A 13,548-nucleotide genomic window follows, 5' to 3' on the forward strand; every position below is an offset into this window, starting at 1 on the left:
TCCCCACTTGTCAAACCAAGCCAGAATCCAGAGGACAAGAGAACCCATTAATATGGTCTATATAGATCAGTCCCCAGGAGACAGAACAGTGTGGAACAGGTGACTGAGAGGGTCTAGAGAGGCAGAACAAAGGTATCCATCACACTCCCCACTTAGGGATATCGTATATTGAAAATCGCCTTTCAATTTGGAAATAGCATGGTGGGAGTTTTTCATCAGCAGAACTAGAGAGCAATTTGTATGTTGAAGCATCTGCGAGAAAAAGGAACACATTAAACAGGACACTCAGACGTTTATAAGGTAAGAGAAATATTTATTTAATTTTGCACAAGAACGAGCTTATACTGAACAAATTCAACCAAATAATATTAAGTGCAATAAAACAAGGAAATAGGGATGACTTTTCCTGTTAGAAAATATTAAGTAACCATGCCTGTGCATTATTTTTATCATTACAATAACTTGTTTGAGATTTCTTTTCAGAGTGTATACTGTACATAGCATGTTATAGCTTCTTTGCTTTGCTTCTGAAAATATAATTCATTCACTGCCTTACATTTTATTCCTTTGCAGTGAGGAACCTAAGTGATTCGTGAAGATTCTGATCGAGAGGAAAATTTTCTGCACCAGTGAAGCTAGAGGCTTTCAAAGCTCCGATGGGCTCCAGCTTTATAGCCGGGGGTCATGGTGTCACGGCGTGTCCTCCACACCTCTTCTTCTACACGGTGACGTCAGACACAGCAGAGGCAGAATTCCGGTCTAGTTTTGCCTCAAGAATTTTCCTTGTGTGATTCTCTCAAGCTCTACAAATTTCATAATTGAAAGTTCACTCAGCTATTAACAAAGCTGCACTTAGCTGCCCACAAATCATCCACTTTAAGTTGTAACTTTTTTTTTTTGGTCTTTTTAGTGAAAGAACATTCTTTAAACAGAAATGTCCCATGAGATGGTTAACTTCACAGTTCCTGAAGGCACTGTGGATCCACTGAGCAACAGATGTGGCCATTCTAGAGAAAAAAGGGGAAAGAAAAGCACAGTATAAATTTTTAAGCCATTAGTAAATACTCACACTTATTGATTGGTACTCATAAACATAAATGTATGGTTATTTATTATGATTTATTATTGTTATTTATGCACCCCAGAAAGCTCAATGGCCCAATCACTTTCCATGTCTCTACTAGTGCAGAGCCAATTATGCCCCGTTATTTGTGGCAAATCCTAGCCTAACTTTATTTGCCCCATGTCATCCTCTTGGACCACATTTGTTCTTCTATATATTCATTCATAAAATATGTATTGCATATATTAAGCCCTGGATATATTGATGAATAAAGCAGACATGGTCACTACCCTTCTAGGGCAGGGCTTACAGCTTTTTGGAGGAGAAAACTAATAAATATCAAGCAAACATACAATCAAAAATTGTGAAAAGTGCTAGGAAAAAAACGCAACTAGATGGTGTCATGAGATGAATAAAAGACTGGCTACTTAGATTGGGTGTCCAGGGTGGACTTTGCTGTAGAAGTGATATTTAAACCAAGACCTCAAGACAGCTGTATGAAAGGTAGGCCAAAGCACAGGGAACAGAATGAGTGAAGACTTTGAAGTGAAAAGAGTTCTGAGCAGTTAAGAAACTAACACGAAGTCAGGGTGAGAATTTTAAGTTGCTGAAGAAAACAGTGTAGAAATGAAGTAGGAAAAATAGGCAAGGAAGGGCCAGATATGCATAATTCGTTTTATAACAAAATACCAAAATAATATAGTATACTACAAAAAAGAAAAACTTTCTATATCTTATTCTTTTGATTCCTTGCACTCCTACTGTCTTCAACCAGCTAACTAATAAGAATGATAATGTTAATATTGTTACTGCAATCATAAGATAATATCCTCTACTTCTTGAGCGCATACTTTGTGTCAGACTATATTATGCCAGGCACTTTAAATGCATTATCTAATTTCAACCTTACAGCATTCCCAGTAGGATCCCTATTAATAGTCATACTTTTTAGATTCAGAAACTGAAAATCAGAAAGCTTAAATATGTCCAAAATCACAGTTAATAAATGGTACAGTTGGGATTAAAATTCAGGTTAGTCTGCTCTAAAACTCATCCTCTATTGATATTTTCCTTCAGATAACTGACTTTAGGTGATTGAAAATGTACTTTAATATGATAAAATCAGAAGTGCTTGTTCCTATAAGATAAAACTTAAAGAAGAAAAGATTTTGATACTTTAGCCTTTGTTGAAGCACACCAAATGAGGGAAAAGCCAGTCTATATCCAAGAAGAATATTATCAATTTAGTCTAATCTCTTCCTCTCTAAATTGTTATTAAGTGGAGTTCTTATTCTGACAGCAAGAGAGTCTCAACCATCTCTTGGATCTCTCGTGGCATTTTATAGCTTTATAATCATGCTCACAGGCAGAGGTTTTCTAATCATAAACTGGTTGCACGATCTTTCCGAATCCATTGACCCAATGAAGTGAGAGGTGTACTAGTTCCTGAGAGTATCAATTCCTCTAATTGCGTGGCTTTTGAACAGAAAGAGGGTTAGGGAATTTCTCCAGTCTTCTGCCACTGAGCATGTGAAACTAGCATTAGAACCCTATGGGGGGAAAATCACTAGTATGATGCCCTTGAATGTTTTTGGAATGGACTGAATATTTTCCAAAATCTTCCAGGAATATTTTTCTTTATTCCATATCAATACGTTTAGCTATAACAAGATACATGTCCTACAAACCATATCATTGGAAGCTCCTCAATTAGAGAAACAGAGTCCACACATGAAAGATTAATAAAATATCCCATTGGGGTTCCAGTGTCTAAAATGGCATAGTTGCTTATATAAGACTAAGCCTCCTACAGATAACTATAAAGTCTGGACAAAATACAAAAATAAGTATTTGCAAGCAATGGATAGTGACCAAAAGCAGACAGATAATGGTGGGGTTTCAACCTTTGAAAGAACAAAAATGTATTGTGTGAGATTCAGTTTTACTTTGCATTGCTCCTTATGGCACTCACTAGTCTGTGCAGCTTAGGATAACTATAACTCAAGCAGAAAGCCACAATCTGATAGGCCCCAGATATCAGAGGACAACTTTTAGGGCTGTCAGAGTGGGTGGAAATTCAGGAGAAAATTTTGAGAAAGGAGGGAGTAAATCAGCAGATAAACTCCCTTCGGATTCTTGGCTGGTCTTTGAATTGCAGAAGAGACTCTGAAGAGGCCACGAGAGTCACAGGTTGAAGGTTAAAAGATCTGAAACAGAAATTTCTGGTGCTGTGGGTATTGGTGTCTAAAATCTGTGTCCTGCCAAGTTAGAAAGGATTGATAAAAAAATTCAGGCTTTCCTTTGAAAGCCCAAAAGGGCCATGATTAGGGTTAAAAAAAAATGTTTCAAGATTAAGAGAGTCACCCTAGAACTGAGGGTAAATCCGGAACAGATCCACCTAGTCAGTGTAAAGCCAAGTTCAAGGTGATTCACCAGTAATGTGCGACCTGCTAGAACAAAAGTAAATAGTCTTCAGAGGATGCTAATAGAAATCAGGGTCTACACCATACATCATCCATGATATCCACTAAACCATAAAAATTATTAGACATATGAAGAAAAACAGGAAAACAACTAACCAAAAGAAAAAGTAGTGAATAGAAATGACTCAAAGATAATCCAGACAGTGTAATCAGCTGATGAAGAGTGGAAAGTACCTATTATAAATATGTTCAAAGATGTAAAAAAAGATGGTCACAATGAATGGAAAAAATAGAAGGTAAATATCAACAGAAAAATGAAACTATAAATAGAATTAAACGGAAATGCTGGCAATTAAAAGTACAATATTTGAAAGGAAAAATTCACTAGATGGGTTTAACAGCAGATTAGAGATGGCAGAAGAAACAGTCAGTAAATCTGAAGACAAAACAATAGAAATCCAATCTTCAGAACAAAGAGAAAAAGACAGAAATAAAAACAGAGCCTCAGTGACCTTCAGGATAATATTAAACCATATAACATATGTGTAATTGGGAGTCCCAGAAGAATAGGAGAAAGAACCTGTAGCAGATAAAATATTTGAAGAAAGGATGGCCAAATTTTTCTCAAATTTGGTAAAAAAAAAAAGCATCAACTTAGATATTCAAAAAGCCCAGCAAACACCAAAGAGGATAAAGACCAAAAAAAAAAAAAAAAGAAAAACAAAAAAGAAAAATCACACCTACGTGCATCATAGTCAAACTTCTAAAACCAAAGATAGAGAGAAAATCATGAAAGAAGACAGAGGGGGAAAAAGACATATTGCACTCAGGGGAACAAAAATGCAAATGATAGTTGAATCCACATCAGAAACAATGAGGACTGGAAAACAATAGAGCATCACTCTTAAAGTGCTGGGAACAAATCTGTCAGTCCTGAATTCCATACTTAGTAAAAATATTCCTGAACAATAAAGGCATTTTCAGATAAACGTAAGTTGAGAGAATCCAATACCAGTAGATCTGAAATATGGAAAACACAGAAGAAAGTTATTCAAGCTGAAAGGAAATGACACCAGATGGAGACTCAAATATGTGAGAAGAAATGAAGAGCATCAGAACTGGTAAACATGAGGATAAGCATAAAATATAACATTTGTTCTTCCCTTAGTTTTCTTAAAAAATATTTGACTGATTAAAGCAAAAATAATAACACGGAATTTTAGGGTTTATAGTGTACATAGTTATAAAATATATGATGATTATAGCTCAAAGGCCAGGGGGATGGAAATATATTATTCCAAAGTTCTTATATTTTTATGAAGTAGTATAATATTAAATCTTATTATACTATAATAATTTAATGATATATATTGTAATCCTTAGACCAATTAAAATAACGATATAAAGAGTTATAGTTAAAATTCCAAAAGAATAATTAAAATTGAACAGTATAAAAAATGTTAATAAACAAAAAGAAGGAAGGAATGGATGAATAGAAGTATCAAAAATAGATGGGACAAAAAGAAAACAAATGGTAAAATGGTAGCCCGAAATCTACCAATGTGAAAAAGTACATTAAATGTAAATAGACTAAACACTTCAATTAAAAAACAGAGATTGTAACCCTGGATAAAAAAGTAAGAACTAATTATATGTTATCTATAAAAAATACATTTTAAGTATAAAACCACAGATAGGCTTGAAGTGAATGGATCAAAATATGTACTGTGTGGTTAAATGAATACTAGACAAAATTGACTTTGAGTCTGCAAGCTTTGGTAGAGATAAGAAGGGACATTACATAATGATAAAATGATCAATTCACCAGAAGACATAAAAGACTATATATTGAATAATTCCTTTTTTATGAAATTTTCAAGTAGGCAAAATAAATCTATCATAATGAAATCAAATCTAGGTTTCCTTATGGGAAGTAGGTATTGCCTGGAAGGGGACAAAAAGGCACTTGCTAGAGTGTTGGAAATATTCTGTATTTTGATTTATCAAACTCATCAAATTATACATATGAGAACTATGCATTTCATTGTAATAAACATCACCTCGATAAAAACTAAAATAAAAGGTGATCAAGTGAAAGCTAGTTGGACTTCCAGGAAGAGTAGCCATCAGCTGTTATAACTAATTATAAAAACGAATTATTTTTACATAGTAACACAATAAATTTCCTTAACACCCTGCTATTTCTGGCTATATTTATTGTTAAAGAAGTCATTGTCACTCTTTTCATGCTAACTCTACGAATCAAGATTAGAAGATAGTCAACTTTTAATTTTCAGTAATATATTTATATATAATATATAATGTATAATATATTTTAATATTATTTATACTTAATATATTTACTTATTACTTAATCATTTACTATGTTATATATTATTAATATATTAATATTCTTATAAATTATATAGATTAGAGGCATGTATATATGTATGTGTAATATGTATATGTATTATACGTATAGATAAATTAAAATTATACATATACAAATGATCTATATATAAATAATTAACACATATTTAAAAATCCCACTATCAATATTTTAGTATGCCTTCAAAGAATTTACTTTCCTATGCCTTTATTTTCAACCTTCTTGCAATCAAATTGCGTATGTAATCATACATCATATTTTATCTTAATTTTTATAATAAGTATTTTTAGTACTTCAATGGCTACATAATATAATTATAATAAAATATGATATATTGCATCATATAGAGTTACTATAATTTAACCATTTTTCTTTTTTTTTTTTTGAGGAAGATTAGCCCTGAGCTAAATGCTGCCAATCTTCCTGTTTTTGCTGAGGAGGACTGGCCCTGAGCTAACATCCGTGTCCATCCTCCTCCACTTTATACGTGGGACACCTGCCACAGCATGGTGGCCCGCCAAGTGGTGTCATGTTTGCACCCGGGATCCGAACCAGCGAACCCTGGGCCGCCAAAGTGGAACGTGTGCACTCAACCGCTACACCACCAGGCCAGCCCCTAACCATTTTTCTATTGTTGGACATGCTGGCTTCTTCCTTGATTCTGCATGACAAATAATGGTGAGACGAATAGTATCATGCATATAGCTTGTGGCATATTTTAGATTATTTCTTTAGGTTGGATTCTCAGACCTGGGATTAATAGAACAAAAGGTATTTGTGTGGGGAAGGGGAGTGGGCAAGAACGTGTATGTGAGGCTACTCACATGTATTTTTCAATGTTACTAACACTGTATAAGAACTACAATTCCAGTACAGCTCTATCAGCAATGGAAATTACTGTGAAATATTTTTTTCACTGTAGTATGTGAAAAAATGATTCATTACGTTAGTTTATATTTGTTTCAATTATTTAAAGGTTGAATAACTTTCTTTTTTAATAGCTGTATTTTTTAATGAATTGTTTATTCATCCTTTGCTGATTTATGAGAATATGTTTTTCTTATTAATTTTTATATATTTTTTTAACGATTTTATTTTTCCTTTTCCTCCCAAAGCCCCCCAGTACATAGTTGTTATTTTCAGTTGTGGGTCCTTCTAGCTGTGGCATGTGGGATGCCGCCTCAGCGTGGCTTGATGAGCGGTGCCATGTCCGCACCCAGGATTGAACTGGCAAAACCCTGGGCTGCTGAAGCAGAGCGTGAGACCTTAACCACTCAGCCATGGGGCCGGCCCTATATATTTTTAATTTAATAAAGAAATCCTATCTGCTGAAAATACTTTTCCAGTCTCTAGTTGTGACTTTTTACTTTATCAATTTTGTAATTTTCTTTGAGATATATTTTATCACTTTCAAGTTAGAAAAGGTATCTCCCTTCCAGAATTTTGATAAATATTTGATTACATTTTTTTGTTTTGATTTCTTTTTAATATCTAACACTTCTTCTGTGTGGAATTTGTTTTGCTATATAACAGTAGAGAAAATTACTTCCCTCAAATTGCTGTCTAGTCATTCCAATATTCATAGAATAATCCTTTCTTCCTTTATTGATTTGGAAAGCTCTCCCCATCATGTATTAATGTCTTCATTCTAATGTTGCCCATTTATGGGGTATTTGTTTCCATACATAGATCTAGTTATCTATCCTAATGTTAGTACAGAGGTCTGCTTTCAAACTTTAAGTTTGCTATTTCTGATAGATGATGGCAACTTCTAGGAAGTTAGGAGCTTCATTCTTATAAAATTCTAATTTTTTCTGTACTAAGTTATTTCAGAATTACATCCAGAGTCTCCCTAGGAGTTAAAAGTGGCACTGTCCTTTCCAGTTTCCAAACTGTCCTGCTCAGTGATTATCTGCTAAAGGAAATGATCCTCTCATGCCCCCTCCCTCCTTATTTCTCAATTGGATAACTCTTTATTGTTTGGAGCTCAAAGCATAATTGCCTGAAAGCATGCTGACCAATCATAAGGATGCATCATCTCTATTAGATCCAGGAAAGACAACCTTCGTAATTCATTTTTGACTCAACAGTTTAACTTCTGAGTGGAGGAAACTTTTTTTTAACCTAAGCAAACTGAATTTGAAGACATGTTGAAAAAGGGAAGGGAAAATCTTACCCTGTTTCACTGGCTAAGTCCTAATTCCTCAGATCTCATCTCCAATGTCATTTCCTCAGAAGTAACTGACTCACGTGTTGTACAGTGCACGTTTCCTTCAGAGCACCCACCACAGTTTGTAATGTTGTCTTTCTCTGTTTTATGACTTAATGTCTATTTACTCTACTACCAACAATAATAATAGCCAACATTTATTGAGTGCTTACTCTGAATGTGCATGAAATGTGTAGGAAACTTTCTGTATGGATCTTCTCACTTAATTCTTATAGCACCTCTGAAGTAGGTACTAAAATTATTCCTACGTAGGGACTATTATTATTATTGCCACTTTTCAAGTGAGCAAGCTGAGCCACAGAGAGATTAATGAACATCCCTTGAGGTCACATCGCTAGTGTGGCTGACCAGGCTTTGAATCCGGGTAGCCTGATTCCAGATGCCACATCTTTACCTTTAGACCAGTGCTGTCCAATGGAACATTCTGTGATGATAGAAATGTTCTCTATATGTGCTGTCTGATATGACAGCCACTAGCCACATCTGGTTATTGAACAGTTGAAGTATGGCTAGTGTGAATGAGGAACTGAATTTTTAAATTTTATTTAATGTTAATTAATTTAAATAGCCACATGTGGCTACTGACTACCCTATTGGATAGCATAGCTCTAGACAATAAGCTGCTGGGCAGCAATTTCCAGGAATGATTGTGCCTGTTTTTGCTTATCATTATACCCCTGGTACTAGTACCACACCCCACACAATTAGTATTTATTGACCCAAACGAATAATTCAGAGTGGGTAGGATAGGGAGAGAATAAGCAAAAACGGTGCTCGGAAAGCACCCAATTCTGAAAAGTGCTCACCTCCAATGCAATATCTGGAGCTTGTTTTGCATAAATTTTATTTTTAAAATAACACAAAATAAACATGATAAAAATGAGTATTTGAGATAAATTTGGTAAAATTGAGCATATTCTTATAACTCGCATTTAATAAGAAGGGAAAAGTAAACAATATCAAACAGCAACTTCTGAGAATCAGCACTTATCTGACAAGAAATGAATTTAATGCCAAAATACACTTTTGGAATACATTCCTACCACGAGTCAAAACATCTTAGTAGTTATTTATGAGGCAGTGAATGACAAGCTTATTCAAGCTCTTTACCCCAGAAAATACGCTAATGTTTTCTATCTATTACTGAATGCATTTTTCTTATTGGAAATATCTGAGGCATATTTGGTGTTTTTTTTCATTCTATCACCTGGTATATATTTTTGTTGTCACTGCACAGTGCAATAATCTAACAGATTTAGCAGGGTACGGGGATTCAATTCTATCTGGTAATTAAATGTCAGAGAGTATTTCCCTGCTGGTCATTAATGCTGAAGTGTCTAGATACGCACTGCTAAGTGTACTCACATTAAACATATATTACAGGAACACTGCATATACATTAGCACTAGTAGTAACTTTCAAATTTGCTAATGCGCTTTTGGAAAACAGCATTACATGTTCACTCAAAAAGCTCTGCTTGATTGACAAATTGCATTGATTCAAAGAGCTAGACATTGTGGCTTGAAATAGATAATAACAGTATCTCAAAGCTTAAAGCATTTTATATTTCTTTTTCCTGTTACCTCAAGGTACTCTACTAAGAATTTGTACTAAGTGAATCTGAATTAAATTGCTCTATTGGAAAAATTTTTTAAAATGGAAATGGTCACTTAACCAGAGCAGTTATGGATACCTGGCCATATTATGCTGGGAAAAATATGACATTTTTGTTTTCCTGTTGCTGTTGTTAAACCTTCCAGGTTATTTACCTATTTTTAGTGTTGATTCCAAAATTATGGCTATGAAGTATAATGATCACTAAATCAAATATTTGTAGGAACAACAATCAAAGTAGGACGGGTTCGACTTTGTCACTATCTATGACGCTATATACTCTGACTATATTATTTTTGTTCTCATTGAAGTAAAGGCACAATGCTCTATTTTCCTACAAGAAGAAAAATCACTATAAATATTTTTCTCCAACTGTAGGAATAAAATATGGTAAATAACAGATCTGAAATTTTTCAACTCAATGTAACTGACTGTAACGAACCAAGAAATATGCCGATTTTCACCATACTGATTTTCACTTTGGAAAACGTAATACAGTTAATTCATCAATATATCTTACGGACCTCATAAAAGAGCTAGATAAAAATCAATAAAATAATATTGTCTTCTATCATGAAAGAAAAAACATGAAATTTGGTGTTGTAGTTCTTTCTAAAAGTGTGCCCAATTAGACACTTTTGGGCAATTTCAGTAGGTCCTTTCTGTTGTGGTAATATAAATAACAGATCATTCTGGTTTCTGACCACACACTTCCTTCTCCCTGAATATGCATCAGAGGATGCACATGACAGTCAGTTTTGGCACTTGCAAAGCTGAGTGGCACTCCTCCCACCTCTGTTTGAGTTATAAATAGGAAAAGAAAATGCTTCCCATTGGCCAGATTCAGCACATTAATACCTGTGAGCTCCGACCAAGTGCTCCCCACTAGAATTTAATGGGCTTTACCTTGCACTGGCAGAGAGTACACTCAGTGCCGTGTTTGATCCAAGAGGACCCAGTGAAGCGAACCACATTCATCTCGTCCAGGCAAGTTTTGGTGATGTCATTGCGGATGGTGTCGGCCTGGCAAGGGTCAGTGACACAGCGTGGGCAGCACTCGTTCTCTGGGAGGACACTGAATTCACACTCCACCTCTGGACATGGCAGGGGCCAACAGTCAACTTCCCCTTGCTGTAAGGAAAGCAGATGTGCAAGGGCAGAGGGAGAGGCAGGGAGGGCGTGGAGGATGGCAGGGTGGGTGGGAGCACAGTGTTTTCTGAATACTCAATTTATTGGATGGAGATTTATATTCAGACCTTCAAAGTGATGAATCTTGCAGAGAATCTACAAAAACTGTATCAGAGTGATGGGGTCTATACTGCAGGGGGCACGATTTAGAGGGCATTCTCACTGGGGTGCGGATACTTGCATGTGTAATTTTATTAATAACTAATAAAAAGGCTAGGACCAAGCCTATGTGTTTATGGAGCAGATATACTCATCTAAGCATTTTCAGTGCCTTGCTTTATGTTATTAAGCTACATTAACGGGGGAAGGAGGGTTGGCAAATTTAGAAAATCAGATCTAGGGGGATGCCTGTCTATGGAAATTTTATTGATTAAAGTAGCATGTTGGTATTAAGCGGAGGGGGGGAAGTTCTGTTGGGCTTGTTAGGTGTGTTGAGTTAATACGGTTAATGTGCGAGAGTTAAGCTTCATAAAGTGTTGTGCATTTTTAGTCTTGTTTTTGGGGTTTGGCAAGATTGTGTTGAATGTACATATGTGGAGTTTAATGGGGGGTAGGGGGGTTTGATTAAGAAAATTACTTACTTGCTTAGTGCATGGGTGCAGGTGCGTGCACAGGTGACACAGGAACAATAAACAAAAGCACAAGCTGTTTCTCTTTAAAAAATCAAATTTGCATGCCCTTATCTTTCTCATGACAAAGGAGAATTATTTTCTATGGAAGAGGTTTTTATCTAACTTTTTTGCCTGAGATGCTGTTTTCATTCTTTTGATCTTTTTCCCTATCGTCTTATCTATTCCCTTCTGCATAAAGAAAGTTTTGTCCACTTACAAGAAAATAAACTGAAATATAAAGGGAATTTGACAATTTTTCTCTGTTCATTTATATGTTCCTCAGTGTAGGGACTTTGGGAAAAAAAACCAAAACAACTAGGAACTGATTTCAGTCTTTTTTATTCCACGTGGGAAAATCGTGAGAATTGGATCTTTTTAAAGTTTAGCTCCCACCTGTTTCCTATTTTCTTCATAATTCTGAATCTCATGGTCTTGGAAATGAAAGCAGCCTTCAGGCACAGGAACTGACCTTGCTCTTTCAATTGATTTTTGGGTTGAACGTATAAAAAGGACCAACAAAAAAGCATTGCCTTAAAAATGTCCTCACAAATAGAAACGAAACTAGCTATAACTTCAAAAGTAGCATCTGTGAAACTTTCTTCTAGAAAGACACACAGACCAATTTTCCATTTCATTTATACCCCTAGAAAGAATCAAGAAATTTGGTCAAGTGAAAAAAAGACTGATGTTTTCTTTATCAAGTCTTTATTTTCTTTTCTACCTACCGTTTCCAGTAAGAGTTTCATAAATATATAGAGACGTTCAATTCTAACATTCTAAGTATTTATTGCATATCCATATTCTATGTAAAACAAGGTGCCCATCAGAACAGCATTGACAGTAATAATCTTGTTTTTTTTGAGGAAGATTAGTCCTGAGCTAACTACTGCCAGTCCTCCTCTTTTTGCTGAGCAAGACTGGCCCTGAGCTAACATACGTGCCCATCTTCCTCTACTTTCTATGTGGGACACCTACCACAGCATGGTGTGCCAAGCGGTGCTGTGTCTGCACCCGGGATCTGAACTGGTGAACCCCCGGCCACCAAGAAGGGGAACGTGCGAACTTAACCACTGCGCCACTGGGCCGACCCTGACAGTAATAATCTTTAGAAGGAAAAAAAGTGTGTATTTTTAAGCCTAAACATGATTGATAGAAATGGATTAACAAAAGTTCTACTTGGAAAAAAGATGATTCTTTTCATGAATGCCATTGTTCTTTCATAATTGTCTCTACCTAAACCTAAGCTGAATGGGATTGGGGAAGCTAGGAGAGTCTTGTCTTCTTTTGAGCTCTGGAGATCCTGCCAAAAGACATACACAACATGGCGCACCACATCCACCCCAGGAAATACCTCCTCGGCTCCTGACTGCATAACCATCATCTTTGTCATCCTAACCAGGCTCACTTTTTGAAACTGCCAACACTATGGCCAGGTTTGAACACAGGCAGACGTGGGAGGGCAAGGTCACTTTCCTATTTAGATTCTGGGCCTAAACTTCTCCTGTATTTCATGTCACTAAACTTACCAAGCAGCGGCACTGTTGGCAGTTCTGGACCCAGGTGTCACCACTATTGTACAAGGTTTCCCCATTTTGATGGAGGCACTGACTGCTAAGCCTTGGGTCACATTCAGGGCAACAAAAAAGATCAACTGTGGGATTCTCACAGTCACAGACCATCCGTCGACACATTACAAATCCATTCTGTGTGAGAAGGAAAAAAAGCAGTTACCAAAAGCCTCCATTTCTCAATAGAATAACATCATGTGTGTGTGCGTGTGTGTGAGTTTGTGTGTACACACATACACCTATCTCTCAGATGTTGATTTGAGAGTTGAGATAATTCACACACTTACCAAATCATCGATTTTCTTTGAAGTTCCATTTTGTAGCTAACACACAGAAATTACCCAAGCTGAAGAACTTCCAATTTCCTTTCCACACACTACTTGACCAGAAAGAAATTTTCCAGAAATGATTTGTATGAAATGATAAACACTACATGGTCCTTCCGTGTACATAAATGTGCAT

General features: G+C 35.8%; 1 protein-coding gene across 4 annotated transcripts in view; it reads right to left on the reverse strand.

Annotated features, from left to right (window-relative positions):
* Positions 1 to 292: 292 nt before the first annotated feature.
* Positions 293 to 13,548, reverse strand: part of NELL2 (neural EGFL like 2) — a 355,809-nt gene continuing 342,553 nt past the window's right edge. For all 4 annotated transcript variants that reach the window (XM_070494724.1, XM_014836288.3, XM_014836289.3 and 1 more), the window contains 3 exons: positions 13,045 to 13,221; positions 10,626 to 10,850; positions 293 to 1,007 (listed from right to left, as the gene is read on the reverse strand). In XM_070494724.1, the coding sequence (XP_070350825.1) occupies positions 957 to 1,007; positions 10,626 to 10,850; positions 13,045 to 13,221 (453 nt within the window). In that variant the 3' untranslated portion in view covers positions 293 to 956. The remainder of the gene's footprint in view (positions 1,008 to 10,625; positions 10,851 to 13,044; positions 13,222 to 13,548) is intronic.

Source organism: Equus asinus, chromosome 22 (genome assembly GCF_041296235.1).
Source record: "Equus asinus isolate D_3611 breed Donkey chromosome 22, EquAss-T2T_v2, whole genome shotgun sequence".
Lineage (NCBI taxonomy): Eukaryota > Metazoa > Chordata > Mammalia > Perissodactyla > Equidae > Equus > Equus asinus.